The sequence below is a fragment of the Daktulosphaira vitifoliae genome, unplaced genomic scaffold (assembly GCF_025091365.1).
Source record: "Daktulosphaira vitifoliae isolate Bord-2020 unplaced genomic scaffold, ASM2509136v1 Scaffold_3, whole genome shotgun sequence".
Classification (NCBI taxonomy): domain Eukaryota; kingdom Metazoa; phylum Arthropoda; class Insecta; order Hemiptera; family Phylloxeridae; genus Daktulosphaira; species Daktulosphaira vitifoliae.
In genome coordinates, this window is record NW_026099574.1 from 12,992,246 (window position 1) to 13,009,844 (window position 17,599).

Sequence of the window (17,599 nt, forward strand, 5' to 3'; positions counted from 1 at the left end):
TTACTTAATCTTATACTTTTAGTGTATTAAATATGTAAAAATTGTAACAAAATCAACGCATTAATGATAACAAATAAAAATTATAATTATCATTTAGATAGTATCCCAGAATAATATCAGTTGATTTGGATATCCGTGGACCTTATCAATAAGTTGAAAAATAATTTGATTAGAGATTCAATTTGGTATGAATCGGATATTGTTTTAGAAAAGGTCAAGACTTTTATTAATTTAAGTTGGTTGTAATTGTAGGTAATTAAATTTAAAAAATGTACAAAGTAACTCACTTATCTGCCGTAAGTATGAATATTTTGAAATTTATGTTAAAATTTATAACTAAAAATTTTCTTTGGTTTATGAATTAGATAAACTCTGTTCGCAATTGTCAACGAGTTGGTGTATTATGCTCTGTTGGTACCCGTTTTCAATGTATTAACACTTCAACTAATGTATCCAAGCCAAAGTAAGATAATAATTGTACTATAAAACTTATTATTTTATATTTTTTAATAACCTATGTTTAGGTCTCAATTTATTGTGTATTCAATGGGTACTATATTAACTGGTATTTTTGGTACTGCTGGTGTAGTTTTATACTCTAAAAATGATCCAAAATTTCGTCAACTTCTAGTTACAAATATACCAGGATCAGAAGATTTCTTAAAAATTTTTGATGATAAAGATATGCTACAGGGAGTTCAATATTTGGGTGGTCGTTTGGCATGCAAAATTGGACAGCAAATTAATGTTTTGAAAAAAACGTAACTTCTGTATTTTTTATTACATTATAATTTTAATTATAAATATTTTCTTTTAAAGGATTATAGGAGAATCAAATGATGTCTTTGATAAATCTATTGATAAAGGTAATATGAAAATATATTTTTTCTTTATCACCATCTTAAGTTAACATTCTATTTCAGTTAAACTAATTTCTCACAATGAACCAATAAGTACAGCTAAAAACTTTAAAGTTAAAGAAAATAAAACTGAGGCTCAAGGTAAATGATTTTCAATTAAATTATTCTAAAATTAATAAAACAATATACAAATATATATATATATATAATTTTTTTTTAGAATTAACTGAGCCCAATGTTAAGAATGTTGAAAATGAACCAATATTAAATAAACCCATGATATCAAAGAATGATCCAATAATTGTTACTGCGGGTAAGTCGATTTTATATAAAAATGTTAAGGTGCTTCTCAATTTTAAAAATTATGTCTAGAAATACAATAAAATATCATTTTTTATCATTTTTTAGTCAGCCCTCAAAATAAGGAGGCAACATTTACTGTTGCACCTCCAAAAAATGTTTCATTAAATGAAATAGAATCGGATATTTTGAAAAGTACTACTGAAGGAATTGAAGCATATAATTTAGCTACCCAATTACTAAAAGGTTGATAATATACATAAAGATAGTATCTATATTAATTTAAAACTAATGAAAAAATATTCGATGATTATTATTAAAAAATAAATTTTTACATAAATTGGTGAAGAATAAAAATTGTTTTTAATTATCACTATTTCGGTATTAATTTAGAGTATAATGATTCAATCTTCAAACTCATTGAAAATTCTACTGAAATAATAGATCCTAATTTAACTGAAAAACTAGAAAAATTAGAAGAGAATAACAATTTAATATATGTAAAAATGTTAGATGATGCAAAGAAACACAAGTAAGAAAATTTTATAACTGTTAAATAGAATTAAGTTTCACATTTTTATTTTTATTTTTAAGGAACATAAAAATAAAAAGTAGAAGTATATATTAAATTAAATATTATTATAGTATTTAGTTTTTATTTACATATTTTAGAAAACAAATAATTGAAAAACAGAAACTTTTAAATGAATCAAAGTTTGAATCATCTGAAAAGCTTGCTAAAGTACTACATACAATAAATAGTTCTATAGATAAGATATCTAAAGCAGATTCACATTTAGAGCATGAATTACATAGATTGGCATTAATGAAAAACTATAAATCTAAAATTAGCCAAGGACAAATTAATTTAATTGTAAGTTAAATTTGTTAGTTGTTAACTTCTAAATAATTTAATGTTTTTGTTAATTTTAGAAAGAATTTGAATCACTCTTTCCTAATTTAGATATAACCCAAAACAAAAATAATGATATGAATATTGACTATGATTTGTTTCTTTTATATGCTATGAAAAAGTTAAACCATTTTCAAGATATTTTATCCAAAAATGATGTATGATATTTTAAAATAATACTTAATAAATGTTTGATTATAGTTTTCATATTTATTATAGACTCTCCATGATCAAAAATTAAATAAAGCCTTGCATTCTGAATTGTTTGATGCAGATTCTGCTAATTTATTAAATTCACGTTTGAGTGTAGAAGTAGATAAATTAGATAACTATTTTGAAAATAAGGTAAGTATATTTTATAACATTATTGATAAAAAATATTTTTGATAAGTGTGGTATAAAAATTTATATTTATTAGTTAAATAAATTAAAAATAAAACTTGATGAAGACTTGCAAAATCAATTAAAATTGCATACTCAGGCTCATGCTGAGCTTATAATAGAAGCTGTAGAAGATACTAAAGAACAAATTGAAAGCAGAGTACGAGACGAGTTGTCATTCATAGAAAAGTTAGAGCAAGAGAAATATAAATTACAATTAGATAAATTGAGATCCGACTTGCAAAAAGTTATCAATAATTTAAAAGGTAATAATTTAATTTTTAATTTTTAAAGACTACCTTTTTAAGTATAATATTAATTTTTAGAGCGTGCTGAGAGAGATAAAAATGTTTTTACACATTATGCTATGTGGGAAGTTAGCGAATTAATCAAATCATCATTAAATAGTTGTGATAGTAATGAACCAGTTCATTTAAAAAACAAAATTAAAGATATTAAAATATCTGGAGGTAAAACTATAGTTGATTTAAAATAGTTTATAAATGTTTATCAACTGTATATAAATATTAATAAATTTCACCTCAGTCACAGATCAAATGGTAAATAAAGTTTTTGATGAAATCCCACCCAAGGCTCTTGAAAATGGTGTACTCACAAAAGGTCAACTTAAAGAAGATTTTAAGCAAGTTGAAAAAAGAGTATATCAAACAGCTTTAATTCCTGACGATACTTTCAATTTACCATTGATGGCTTTTAGTTATTTCATTAGTTTATTTGTTGTACATCATTCTCATATATCAGCCTCAGAAGTAAACAATGAAGAATTTGATCCATCAGAATTAAATACATATGAAATTATTGAAAGAGCTAGGTATAATCTAATAGAAATATTTTAATTATCTGTCCCTAGCATGGATTTACAACTCTAATTTAATCAGTATAAAAAATGTAAAAGAAAAAATGTTATTTTTGAGAAAAAATATTTTAGTAGAAACTGATAATTTATCATTATTTTAATCATTTTAAAACACATTTTTTCCCATAGATAATTTAAATTTTTTAACAGGAAATCAAAATAAATTTTTGATTTAAAATTGTATTATTTATGTTCATAGTATACATATGCATTAAAATTGAAGTGCTGACATAAGAATAAAACTAAATCTAAAAAATCAATTTTTCATTTTTATGTGTAAAACATAATAAATACAAATCTAATAGCCTGATAAAAAAATTAAATAAAATCTTAATAAATAATAGAAAAAACAGTTAACAAAAGAAATATATGCCAAAAGTGCACACATTTTATAAAAATGATTTTTCTTTCTCCTGAAAAAGTTAGTTTTTATGATATTTGCCATGTCTTGCATCAATTAATAACTTATTAAAACAATACAAACTTTTAAGTTGTAGGTTATTTTTTTTTTATTAATTTTGTCATAAAATTGTTTTAGGTATTGTATTGATAGAGATGATTTCTTACAAACAATACGATATTTAAATTTACTAACTGGATGTTCTCGGGTAGTTGCTAAATTATGGATGCAAGAAGCTACTTTATTTTTGGAAACAAAACAAGCCTTTGATTTATTAACATCTTACGCTGCAGCAACAACTACACCTGTTCATAGTACTTAATTGTTTTATTTTCATTTGTGTATATTTTTATTTTGGGTATCTTGTAGAGCTGTTATTTATATTTTGTTACCTGAATTCATAATTTGTATGTACTGCATAAAATCAATGAAAAAATTATATACATTACAATTACTGAGTAATTGAATTATATTCTAAGAGTTAATAATTATTTAATATCTACATATTTTCAAAGTTAATTCTAGATTTTTTGGCAGAGGTTTTTTTTTTGGAAAATAAGAATTTTTATAACATAAAAATATTTTTCTGCTCATCTCTCCAAAAACTATAAAACAATAACACAGTGAGGTCGCAGCACAGTATGGACGTGGCATAGTGAGGACAAGTATAGATGATATCTGACAGTGATTAAAATCACTATCATTAGAAATGCTTCGCAGCAAATCTGTAGATAGTGTTTAATTCTAAGAAATTGGTGTATAATTACAAAAGCAGTTCCTATTTCCTTATTTATATTACAAGTTTTTTTTATTTAAAAGTATAATATATGAATAAATACTAATTATGATAATTAAATATAGTATGAAATTGATATTCAATAATTTAATATTGTAATTTCTACGATAAAATTATAAAAATAATAAAATATTATTTTACTTGATGTAATACTTTTCAAACAAATATTTTGGTAATTTATGAATAAATATACTTGGTTACAAGGAACTTTCATTAGAGTCAAAAATATGCTATTCTAAATAAAATTTTCGTGCCTTTTTTAAGTTTGTAATTAGATTTTTCTTTCACTTATAATTATTTATGTTATTACTAATTAGTAAAAAGTGAATAAAACTAAAAAAAACCAATCAATATGTTGTTAAAAAAATCTACACAATTGATCGTTTTTTAATATACGATTATAATTGTAAAAATGCATTATTAAATTCATCTGAAACTAAAAATTATTTTTTTAGAAATGATTTATACAGCAACATGTTCCCAAAAAATTGGAATTTCATTGACACACACAAATGGGGAAAAAAAATTATAAATTACTAAGTAAAATTATTTAATTTTGTAATTAAAACCTATTATGATATCAAACTTAATTTGACAATAAATACTTTAAAAACATTAGAAATTAATAATTTTAATTGTCTACATAGAAAATGTGTGCCAAGGAACTTTTTAATTGATATAATGGATTTTTTTCAATTTGTGAGGTTAATAATTTCAACTGAATACGAATTGTAAACATTAAAAAAAGTAGGTCGACTAAAAGCTGAGAAGATAAATGATAGTCACAAAAAAAATCGTATAGTAAAATAATTATTAATGAATAAGTAGTTATTTCTCACGAGGAAAGACTATAGTGATGGGATCATTAATATTTATTGAAGTTATTGAATCTAAATGAGTTGAACATTTTTTTCTAACTCAAAAATAATTAAGAAAAAAATGCAAAAACTCATTGCTACTGTTGAGTTTGAACCTGGTACCCCAAGCGTGAAAAACAAAATTGTTACCTTCTAGCTTTGCATCAAAGCTAAAAGTTGGTTTCCTATTTTATAGAGGTTATATTTGTAATCGGTTGATATTAAATTGGACATAGTAATATGTTATTCCTAAAATAAATCGATAGATAATTCATTCATCAATGACATATTTAAATATTTTCTATCCTTATAATTATTTTAAAAAGTTTTTTTAGTTCATTATATCGCAATTTGGAAAGTGATGAACAAAAAACTACAGTCTTTTTAGCATAAATGCCGTATTTTAACCCTTTAAAAACGTCTTTATTATGATTAGAATATAAAACCATATTTCAGTAAAAGCATTTTTGTTATTTTTTGAAGAAACAGCAATTTTAATCATGGGTACAAATGATTATTTTGAAAATTATTATTTGATTTTTCAAAATTTATGTATGTTAAAACTAAAGAAAAATGAGAAATTATAAATTATGCCTAAATGTTAAGCATAACATCATAATTAACCATTATTACCCACTATGCGGCAATTATAGCCAAAATGCTTATCTATTTGAAATATTTATTTAAGAATTTAAAAAATATTTTGATTGCTTTATTAGATATACCACAGTAAAATGAATTAATAAAATTCATTTTACTGTAAGTAATACTAAGATAAATTAAAAATTCAATTATTTTTATAATCTATTCTATGTATAGTTCTAAAATATTGCTTTGATAAGGAGTTAAATTCTTAGATAGCATTTTATCATTGATTGAGTGGCCATTGTTTTTATAATTAGCCAGATGTAATAGTTATTTAACTATAAATAAGTAATTAAGTAGATTAACTATTAACAAGAAGAAAAGATTTTATTTATGTTTATAAATTTTCCTAAGTATTGGATGATAAATTTTAAACATGGGCAATGCTGACACAAAATTAGTGTTCAGAAAAGCTGTTGTACAATTGACTTCTAAAACTCAAGTAAATTCATCTTAAAAAACTTATTTACCGTTTATAATAATGATTCATTTATTTTAGACAATTAGTGCTGAAGATGATGATTTTTGGAATCAATTTTGGTCTGAAAATGTAACTAATGTACAAGATGTATTCACATTAGTACCAGCTGCTGAAATTCGGCTTTTGAGAGAAGATGTGCCAGCAAATCTTGCTACATTATGTTATAAAGCTGTTGAAAAATTTGTTAAGGCTGTTGAAAACAGCTGCCGCACTCAACAAGATCAAAATACTGGTGAATTAATTGATTATTATTTTATTTGATGTATCTGTGTAAATAACTAACATACTCAATTTTTTAACAGTATTAAATTGTTCTCGGCTTTTAACTCGAATTCTACCATACATTTTTGAAGATCCTGATTGGGAAAATATATTTTGGTCAAGTTTACCTGCTGGAAAAGGAGATCCTCCTATACCATTAGCACATTCTTTATGTAGTGCTCTCTGTGTAATTAATTTATAAATAAATATATATTTTTTAACTTAACCAGTTTTTATATTTAAATAAAATTATTTTCAATATTATTTTTTTTTTAGGATTTATTATTTTGTCCTGATTTTACAGTTGCCTCTAACCGCAAAAATGGCCCAGTACGTAAATTATTATAATTATTTGATTATTTCAGTAATAATTTTACAATTATAATTTCTAATTTAAAAAATTAACAATGCATAATATTTTCTAGGATAAAGCTGAAGATCTTCAAGCTGTTGACAGTTGTGAATATATTTGGGAGAAAGGTGTTGGCTTTGCTCAATCACCTGTAAAAAGTGCTGTATTTGAATTAAATAGAACTGAATTACTGAGATTACTATTGACTTGCTTCAGTCAAGCTATTTATTCATCTCATCAAAGTAAATTTTGTACAATTTTATTATATTCAAGGTTTTACATTAAAGCCTTAAATTTTTAATTCATTTTTTTTTTTAGATGTTAATAGATGGGTACAATATATTACCTCAGCTGATAATCGTCATGCTTTACCTATGCTTACCTCACTTTTAAATACTGTATGTGGATATGATCCAATAGGTATTGGTCTTCCATACAATCACTTAATATTTGCAGATACAACAGAGCCATTAGTTGATGTATGCTTACAAATTTTAATTGTATCTTTAGATTCTGGCATACAACAGGTTAATTATATGATTATAAAATTTTATTTATTTTTTCTCTATTGATAATACTAAAAATTATTTTTATTTTTATTTTATCAGAGTGATGATGCTGTTTTTGAAAATCTTTTTATAAACTATTTATCTAGAATACATCGCGATGAAGATTTTGCATTTATATTAAATGGCTTTACAAGACTTCTAATGAATCCATTAAGACAGACATATCTTCCAAATTCTACAAAAAAAGTTCAGTTTCATCAAGAGTTGTTGATTTTTTTTTGGAAAATATGTGAATTTAATAAAGTAATGTTTTATAATAAATTTGGTAATAACTTGATTCTCATTTTTATTTTTTTTTTTGTATAGAAATTCTTATATTTTGTCTTAAAAAGTAGTGATGTTCTTGATGTATTGGTTCCAATTTTATATCATTTAAATGATTCTAGAGCTGATCAATGTAAGTATGTGTAACTTAAATTTTTATATTTTGCTAAATTAATATTTTTTTATTTTATGTATTTAATTTATGTAAATAAATAACTGTATCTCTCTGAAAATAGTATACTGTAAATATTAATGTATAATTTTAGCTCGAATTGGATTAATGCATATTGGAGTGTTTATATTACTACTTTTAAGTGGTGAAAGGAATTTTGGAGTACGTTTAAATAAACCATATACATCCACTATACCTATGGACATACCTGTATTCAGTGGTACACACGCTGATCTACTTATTGTTGTATTTCATAAAATCATAACTACGGGACATAATAGGATGCAACCATTATTTGATTGTCTACTTACTATTTTAGTAAATGGTAGATTACTTTATTTTTATTTTTGAATAATGCATTAAAAAAAAAAAATACAATATTTTTAGTTTCCCCTTACTTGAAGACACTTTCTATGGTTTCCAGCACTAAACTATTACACTTAATGGAAGCATTTACAACACCTTGGTTTTTATTCTCTTCGCCATCAGCCAATCATTTAGTGTTTTTTTTATTGGAAATTTTTAATAACATTATTCAGTATCAATTTGATGGTTAGTTTCTATACATAGTAAAATATAATGAATTATTAATACATATTTATACTTCCTAGGTAATTCAAATCTAGTATATACCATAATACGTAAAAGACAAGTTTTTCATAGTTTAGCAAATTTGCCATCTGATTACAATACAATTGTCAAATCAATGACAAAAAAATCAAAAAAAAATTTACAAGCTATTACTCCGCCCAATCTTATGGTTTATGAATTGCCTAGTATGGAAGGTTCAACTCCAGCATTACCAGCTGAACCAGGAACTCTAAATGCTACATTACCTGATACTCCTGGTAAAATAATGCTTTAAGTTATATAACATAGATATAAACTTAAAAAATAACTCCTATCTATTAATGCTACTAATATATGTGAATGAATTGCTTTACTTAACTGGGTGTAATGTATCTCTTATGCCAGGAGTGATGAAAATCACTGAACGTGAAAGTGCCCATCCAGGTAATGTAACTTTACCTGCTGAATTAGTTTCATCTAATGTCATAACAAAAGAATTTGTGGACCAAGCATACAATGAAGGGGAATCTTCTCCCAAGATGTCTTCATCTAAGGTTTAATATTTTTTTATGTATATAATAGCAGTATAAAGGTTTTTAAAGTCAGATATTTTTTGTTTACACCCTTATTGATATAACAAATCCCATTTTGTCGTTTTTTATTTCTTTATGTTTTTTAGCTTAAAATAATTCTAATTAAATATTTATATAAAATAATTAGATTTTTTTTGAAAATTTCTTTTAATTATTTGAAATAAAATGTTATGAATTATAATTTAAACTAAAAATTAATTTTACTCATAAAAATAAATAAGTAATTAATAGACAATAAAACAGTTATATAAATTTAAATAATTAATTAATTGATTTTTCATTAACTTAATGTTTGATTTAGAATCTTTTAGTTTGTGCTGTGTACCACAAGATATTACCTCTGACATATGTTAACTGTTTTAAAAAAGTATGTGAATTTTCAAATTACATGTTATTATGTAATCTCATTCAGTACAAATATTATGATGGTTTGGCAAATATTCTCATAAAAACTTTATTGTAATACACTCAAAAAATTGGAAAAGAGTAGATTAAATGTGTTGGGTGGTATTAATTCAAGGTATTTTTCGATTTTAAGTTTTACATAAGTGCAATATGATGGTCTAGAAAGGGCATAGCTCCCATAGTTCTATTGTAGCTCCCCAAAAATTATAAATGTAGCATGTAAATTTATATAAAAATATTTTTTAGGAGAGAGAAATTAAGGTAGATCCTCAAACATTTTGTTCAAATGACATCAATGGACTTTTAAATGAAGAGTACTAAAATTAAATTTTATAAAAATAGCTATTAATTATTAAAAACTATTTATTTAAATTTAAAAAATCACAATCTATTAATAATTATAATTTTTTAATATTTCACTTTGAGAATGAGTTATATTAAAGAAGAAATATTATTAATTTATATATTTATATTTAAAATCATCAGTTTTTCTGTTTGCTGGGGAAGAGATTAGCAAAACAATTAGTCTCCCATCCATTCTAGTAAAAAAATGTTTAGCTGGAATAATGCAAATTTATCAAAATGAATTTACAAAAATATTATATTTTAAAACATCAAAATTTTAAGTTACTCATTAAAAAATTGTGTGTTATAGTTATAGTTATTTTAAAATGAGAACAGTAAAAATAAAACAAATTATGGCAAGAAAATATCCAAATTTTAATTTGTTAGGATTTTAATTGTTTACAGCTCACTAATGTTTTATTAAATACAATATATGAAATGTTCTATGCTTAGTATTATATAGTATTACTATTAGTATAATAGTATAGTCTAAATGTGCAAGTATTTTATTATTTGTTTTTTTGCATGTTCAAAAATTTTACTTGAGAAAATTTCTTATTATTCTGTTTATTGCATGCTTCTAATCATTTTATACTTGTAAATTTAAAATTAAAAAAATGCAGTAAATAAATTTTAAAAAAATATGTTGTTTCTATAATGCAAATTAAAAATGTATATTTTATTTATTTATCCATCCTACTTATTTTATATAAAGAAATTAAATTTATACAGAATGCATTTGAAAAATTGCTTTCTTCATATATTTTTTCAAAAATTAATTAATGGTGTGAAGTATCAAAAATGTTATTTTGTTAATCATTATGTCTTTATAATCAAGTTTTTTTTTTTTTGTATTCTTTTTAGATTTGAATATATTTTATTGAGTTTTTGAATACTTTATCAGTAAAACTAAACTATTCAGTGAATAGTATTCACTTTACCAAATTAAATAGACCTTTGAAGAGTCTGATCATTAATTGTGTGTAAATGGGTATTTTAATTTTATTTGATCATTTAGGATGACTCTGAATGGATACCTACTGTTGAGTGGGTAAGATCATGGAAAGAGAAGTTACCCTTACAAACAATAATGCGATTACTTCAAGTATTAGTACCTCAAGTGGAAAAGATATGTATAGATAAGTAAGATTTTATTTCTAGTTTACTGAGCTTTTATTATTTTTTAAATTAATATTTTATTTATTTATTTATTATAGAGGATTGACTGATGAAAGTGAGATTTTAAAGTTTTTACAACATGGTACCTTAGTTGGTCTATTACCAGTGCCTCATCCAATATTAATTCGAAAGTATCAATCAAATTCCGGTACAACTGCATGGTTTCGTACATTCATGTGGGCAGTAATATTTTTAAGGTATCAATTTTTGTTTTAATTAAGTTAATTTAATATAAGGAAAATGTTGGTCTTTTGAACATTTAAAATTTTAATATGTTTCTAGAAAAAAGGTATCTTTTTATGTAATTTACACTTTATTATACTTTTATTTATTGCAACAAAATTATTAAAAATTATTCCTTTCCAATAGAAATGTAGATCCACCAATATGGTTTGATACTGAAGTCAAAATGTTTGAAATACAACGAATGTAAACTAGTCATTCATCATAGTTTATCTCGCGATTTTATTGTCAATACTTTTTTGTTATATTTTAAATTGTGACATAATATATATTATAAATAATTTTCATGTATATTTATATTGGTGTAATTTTTTATATATTGGTTAATATTTATATTGCCTTGGAAACTATATTATTATTTGCTTTTTGTTTTATATAAAACAAATTTTGTGTTGTGACTTAATTTGTATCTAGATGTTATATAATTTATTCATATTAAAAAAAAAAAAATTTATTAATAGAACAATATACTATGTCAAATACTTTTTGAAGTTTATCATAAATCTTGAAAATTTTAATGAGAATTATTTTATATATTATACTATTTATCTCTCTTGCTGCCAAATATATTTTTTTTTTAATTAAAAAATAACATATTGGCGTTTATAGGATTTTAAATTTGGTAAATTGTATTATTTTAAATCTTATTATATAATAGAACAAGGAAAAAAACGCTTTTCTGCAAAAATTACATAGTGCTCAGATTTTCAAAAAAAATTTTTTAATGAAAGTACTCGGTCACAATATTAGGAATATTATTAACAAAGGTCGGAAATTTTTTGATACTCATCTGAGAGCGTTTTAAAATTCTGACCATTTTCGAGAAAAATGCCCACTAAATTTTTTAAATAGTCCCAAGTAATATAACTTGCCGAATTTTTTTGTTATTATTCTATAATATAAATATTATTATTATAATTAGAATATTAATTATTATTGTGTATACCAGGTGCGTATTTAAGGGTGATTTGAGCGATTGCACCCCTTGAACTAGTGCTATCAATATATTTTTAAGCAACTTCTAAAAATTAAGGACTTAATGACCTTTTTTTTGATCATCTCTTTGATTTTTAACAAAAAAATGTTCTATAACATGTTTAATAAAGAAAAAAAAATTAAATATCCTCCTAAAATAATTTCTGAATACACCAAAGGGGAATACCTCATTAACAAACGTCATCCTTATACCCAATACATTTTACTATATTCCCTTTTTGAATTTTCCGGGTTTAATAATTACATTTAAATATATTTTTGTTACACTGATTTCGATGTAATATATACCCTACAATACACTTATCGTTAACGGCGTAATCGGTTACTCCTACTGGAATCAAAAAGAGGCTTATACGTCAAGGGCGCGTTTGTCATAAGAAATATTTTTTAATTCATAAAAACTATGACTAGGAAATTTTGAATGTGTATAAAAAAAACAGCTATTATTTGAACCATAAAATAATATAATTGTTCATTTTATAAAATATTGTTACATACTAAAATAATAACAAAGGTTGGGAAACAAAATTTGGAGATATACAAGTACAATAACTAAATGATTGGCTTACAGTAGTTTTTTGGCTTTGTTACACAATAGTTTGTGCGTTCCTTTACTTAGGAAAAATTTATTTTGTGCGCTATAATTTAAAATCATCATAGTTTGTACTTCATATTAAAATAAATAATTTATTAAATACAATTCAAAGTAATAATAATAAAATTAAAAAAAAACAGATCTAAAGTGATGTTTTTTGTTCAGAGCTATTATATATAAAATTAACTTAATTACATATGAACATTATGAACTATAGAAAACATAAAAGAAATAAAATAGAGAGCTTTTTGGTTAAGATTCAGGTTTTTGTCACAAGAGACTATAATAATTATAATGTAAATTAACACTAGCTAGGAATAGGAAAATCATTAGTCATTGTCGGTAATGTATATCTGTATCACCTTATTTCAATCACAAATAAATTTAGTATATCCATTCCTAAAACAAGCATTTTTTATGCAATCATAATTTTTAACTCCTTTTAACTAATACATTTTTTAAGAGATTCAAACAATCATAATACATATATAAATTATTGATATATACTAATCTAAGTATTTTGTTCAACTTAAAACAATTTCATTTTTACAGAATTTTTGAACAAAACTAAGATAAAAAATTAATGTACAATTAAAAAAAAAAAAAGAATCCTACATTAATAATAATAAACTATACAACATTTTTAGTTGGGATGAGATGAGTTTGGGTCATAGGTTTTAAATTTTAAACAGCAAATTATATGGGATTGTAAAGCTTAGTTATGATTTAGATTAATTATTACAAAATTAAAATTTGTATTATCAATTAAAACTTATTGAGTAAAATATTCTACTGTCTGCATATTACGGCTGCCATTTTAAAATCGAATGTTATCGCATTAAATCATTTATACATTAAAATCAGTACGGCGTGAATCTGTTATAACCACTTCGATACATTGGCTGTAAAAAGAAAAAAATATACAATTATGATAAAAATAATGATAGTTTTCGTGTTTTTTTTTAATTAGTTTAAATAAAACATTTATGTTTGAGAATTTAAAATGGAATAGTGTTAAAAAAATGTTTTTAAATTGAATTCATAATAAATAAAATAGGAACAAAAATAAAAATAATTCATAATATTTTTTTACCACTTCATTGATTAAAAATTTTACACGCCGAGCAATAGCGATTCATTTTAAAGAATTGCCTCCATTTTATTCAGAAAAAAAATATTATTCGCTAGATTTTCCAATAGAACTGTAAATATTTTATCAGTTTAATATGGCTACGCGCATAAAATATTTTGACTTAAAAAAATTTCTATAAAATGCAAGTAAAAAATTAAAATACGAATTTTTTCCAAGAACACGACTTTAAACAGAAATAATAAAAAAAAATTTTTTTTAGCTAACGTCTCCGCGGTCGAGAAATCATAAAAATAATTGTAAATTTAGTACCAGGAATTCAGAAGGTTAACGTTCATTTTCTAATAGACAACGTCAACGACACGTGTGTACTAATTTAAATAACATATAGTACCAGGAGTTCAGGAGGAATCTAGTTTTCATCGGTAGCGGTGGACACGTAGAAATATGCAACCGTAACGGACGCACGAAATTTCTCGATTGAGCGAACGTATAGAATTCTATGAGATAGAGCGCACAGGGACCGCTTACGGATTACAAAATTGAATTAACAAAAATCACCGGAAAATTATAGACCTAATTATCAACGCACTAAATAATACACAATGAACACATTAATTCAAAAATAATTAATCGTCTCAAGGTCTAGCGCTAGATTGAGAAATATCGGCACGTTGAGATTTTATATTTTTGCTGGAAATTAATAAACAATAATAATAATTGCTGACCGTTGAGTTTATAATTCATAAATGAAACTTTATTTAAGAATTTCTCATTACGCCAAATAATATTAACCGATTATAATTTTACTTCAATAGCCTCGCACTTTAGAGCGGACTAACTAATATTTTCTCGGTAACTCACTGGCACACTTTAGGACTGACTTAGGCAAAAACATCGCAAATAGACAAATATTTGCCATGTTTTTCGTTTTATGAAAATTTTTGAAAATAAATCCCAATAAAATGTCTAATAGTAAGTGAAGTCGGTGAACGCTATGAAAATCGATTGAAAAGGGGTAATACTCGGAGACAGCGCGGCGTTCTCGTGGTTTTGTCTTGGGAGGAGATAAACGTAAGAAATTTGTTAACTACCCCTCCAAAATACATCGTTGTCATATATTTATGGGGGTTTCTACTACCCCTATGCTCAGGTAAACATAATAAGTAACAAAAGGAGTTCAACAACAACAAATTATATTACAAAATGATATGTACACCGAATTCTACTTAATGTACGACGCAAGGGCCTCTTAAATAAACACAAATTAGGCCTTTCCATAATTACAAAATTTTGCTTCAACAAGCGTATTAACTATAAATAACCTAAGGGAACATTACCAAAAACCCGAACTGCCATTAAAATGTATGAGATTACATTTGAAACAAGTATCAAAAAACATGGCGGTTTTAATCCAGTTTTCGAAAGGATAGTTCGCGTGAGAATTTTGAAATCCCGTAGCGTATAAAAATTATACATAGCAAGATTATTAAATAAAACGACGCGTAATTAAATTTGTATAAAGATTAATTCATATGGTATTGAGAGTAATTTCGTTAGTTAGAGCATTACTGAAAACATTTTAAATTGAACACTAAACCTATACAAATATTTCATAATTGTGGCATATTAAATTGTTTAATATACTAACTCCATATCCAGTAACCGGACCGATGCCATGGCTAGCTAAATATGAATCTGCTGCAGTGTATTCACGCCCAGTATATCTGATATAAAAATTTAAAAAAACAAGATTAAATTACTAGTATACGAATGACATAAACATATTAAAAAAAAAAAAAAAACAATTACACTAAAACCACACATGTTAAATTAAAATAATAAAAAATAACAATGGCGAGTTTAAAAGAATAAAATTAATTTTTAACATAACGTAATGTTTTTGTTTGCAAATAAAAAAAAATTACGGAAAATTAAAAATAATGATAAAAATTGTACTTTTATAAAAAAAAAATTCACACAACACGAAATACGTAACGCAGCAATAATTATTGAACATTAAAGGCAAACGTAAAACAATGAAAAACTAATAGATTTCTATAAGAAACACTAATAAGCGTAAAAAAGCGAATTTACAAACGAATAACATAAATTAACATCATAATAAAAGCTTTACTACGAAAATACGAGATATATATTTTAATTCACATGCATTAGTTTTGTACTACGTTAAAATATTAAAAACTAAAAACCAGTTTACATCGTCATGATCAGTTAATTCGCTTTCATTATATTGTATTGAAAAATAAAAATAAAATAAAATATCTACGACGGATAATTATATGATTCGGCTAATTTATAAATTATTCTACTTGAAAATAAATGCTACCGAAATCAAATTTTACACATTGAGAACACGAAATTGAAAAACTGAAGAGGTGCGGTTTTTTTTATTTAGAAAAATCGCAGCTGCAACAGAAAACAATCTTCTGTTTAGAAAAATAAAATTTGAACTGATCAAGACAATCTAAACTCGCTTGCATTCCCTTAAAAATATAAAATGGACAATGATGATCGGTCTCACCCAGCTGGCAACGCTGTATACGTAGCAGCGGCCGGATTGGCCATTGGGTTGCTGGCGGCCGCGGCCGCTGCATTGTACGCCCTGGCTGCGGCAGCCGTGTACGTGGCTGCGGCTACGTAGGACGCCTGTTGCGCCTGGGCCACCGCTGCGGCCGACGACAGAGCTGGAGTCCCTTGGGCTGCGGCTGCGGCCTTTAGCAGGGGCGACGCGGCTGCTGCTGCGGCAGCTACCTGTTTTCGGAACGATTAGTAAAATATCAAAGTAACAAAAATTGCAAGGCACACACAAGTGGGCACGTTATATACCAATATCAAACAAGCATTATTATAAATATATTGTTACATCATATCATATAAATATATGTATATATATATATATATAAATGTAAATTTTGTTTATTGAAGTAAATTGTTTGTTTTTTAATTTAATTTGCACCCCAGAACCATTTTAAAATATACACAAAAACAAAACCACGCAGTAATATGTATACGTATATGTATATGTATATGTATATATATATATTATATTATATTATATTATATATACATATATATGCTAATTATACTATAAAAAGTGAGTAAAATTAGTTTTACTTAAAAATACTGTAAAAAATAGGCGAGAACATGTAAGGGCTCAAAAAATAGAAACAAATTTAAAATTAAAAGAATGTAAATATTTTAATGGTTATCACATTTCAGAACAAAATGTGAAATGATAAAAACTACTGTCGACAATGAAGCGGCGACCTCGGTGGTTTTCAGCAATAGTGATCTAGTAAGAGAATAATATAAATCTAAAATTTGAATTGTAAAAGAATGTTACCATTGCATCTATGCCTACGACATATGCTCTAATACCGTGCTTTTCACATGAAAAATATGCATTGAAAAAATTGTAATCGAAATATCCT

General features: G+C 24.8%; 3 protein-coding genes across 12 annotated transcripts in view; 2 read left to right on the top strand and 1 right to left on the bottom strand.

The window, feature by feature from the left end:
* The first annotated feature begins 145 nt into the window (after nt 1-145).
* On the top strand, nt 146-4,203 carry LOC126902308 (MICOS complex subunit Mic60-like). Its single transcript, XM_050679423.1, has 15 exons — nt 146-296; nt 366-463; nt 525-761; nt 820-866; nt 924-1,001; nt 1,081-1,173; nt 1,269-1,406; nt 1,554-1,692; nt 1,833-2,034; nt 2,094-2,231; nt 2,293-2,418; nt 2,492-2,720; nt 2,781-2,924; nt 3,001-3,286; nt 3,870-4,203. The coding sequence occupies exons 1-15, from the start codon at nt 270-272 to the stop codon at nt 4,051-4,053; spliced, it is 2,166 nt and encodes a 721-aa protein (XP_050535380.1). The 5' UTR covers nt 146-269; the 3' UTR covers nt 4,054-4,203.
* Nucleotides 4,204-6,257: 2,054 nt separating this feature from the next.
* LOC126902304 (protein HID1) lies at nt 6,258-11,890 on the top strand. Of its 2 annotated transcripts, XM_050679418.1 has the most exons (16): nt 6,258-6,471; nt 6,529-6,742; nt 6,813-6,958; nt 7,048-7,101; nt 7,197-7,365; nt 7,442-7,650; nt 7,732-7,935; nt 7,999-8,089; nt 8,223-8,453; nt 8,516-8,680; nt 8,740-8,976; nt 9,104-9,252; nt 9,593-9,658; nt 11,060-11,184; nt 11,259-11,417; nt 11,590-11,890. In XM_050679418.1, the coding sequence occupies exons 1-16, from the start codon at nt 6,406-6,408 to the stop codon at nt 11,651-11,653; spliced, it is 2,349 nt and encodes a 782-aa protein (XP_050535375.1). In that variant the 5' UTR covers nt 6,258-6,405; the 3' UTR covers nt 11,654-11,890. The 2 variants fall into 2 exon arrangements, with proteins under 2 accessions (XP_050535375.1, XP_050535376.1); XM_050679419.1 differs by lacking the exon at nt 9,593-9,658 and having other exon boundaries at nt 6,259-6,471; nt 11,590-11,888.
* Nucleotides 11,891-12,902: 1,012 nt separating this feature from the next.
* LOC126902313 (RNA binding protein fox-1 homolog 3-like) overlaps nt 12,903-17,599 on the bottom strand; it is a 30,866-nt gene continuing 26,169 nt past the window's right edge. For all 9 annotated transcript variants that reach the window (XM_050679432.1, XM_050679435.1, XM_050679438.1 and 6 more), the window contains 3 exons: nt 16,690-16,919; nt 15,796-15,871; nt 12,903-13,956 (listed from right to left, as the gene is read on the bottom strand). In XM_050679432.1, the coding sequence (XP_050535389.1) occupies nt 13,915-13,956; nt 15,796-15,871; nt 16,690-16,919 (348 nt within the window). In that variant the 3' untranslated portion in view covers nt 12,903-13,914. The remainder of the gene's footprint in view (nt 13,957-15,795; nt 15,872-16,689; nt 16,920-17,599) is intronic.

Bases quoted from the DNA above. Each gene is read 5' to 3' on its own strand.
- LOC126902308 (XM_050679423.1), top strand. From the start codon at position 270: ATGTACAAAGTAACTCACTTATCTGCC. The intron at 464-524 runs GTAAGATAATAA...ACCTATGTTTAG, and splicing joins ACTAATGTATCCAAGCCAAA to GTCTCAATTTATTGTGTATT. The intron at 2,035-2,093 runs GTAAGTTAAATT...TGTTAATTTTAG, and splicing joins AAGGACAAATTAATTTAATT to AAAGAATTTGAATCACTCTT.
- LOC126902304 (XM_050679418.1), top strand. From the start codon at position 6,406: ATGGGCAATGCTGACACAAAATTAGTGTTCAGAAAAGCTGTTGTACAA. The intron at 7,366-7,441 runs GTAAATTTTGTA...TTTTTTTTTTAG, and splicing joins TATTTATTCATCTCATCAAA to ATGTTAATAGATGGGTACAA. The intron at 8,977-9,103 runs GTAAAATAATGC...CTCTTATGCCAG, and splicing joins TACATTACCTGATACTCCTG to GAGTGATGAAAATCACTGAA.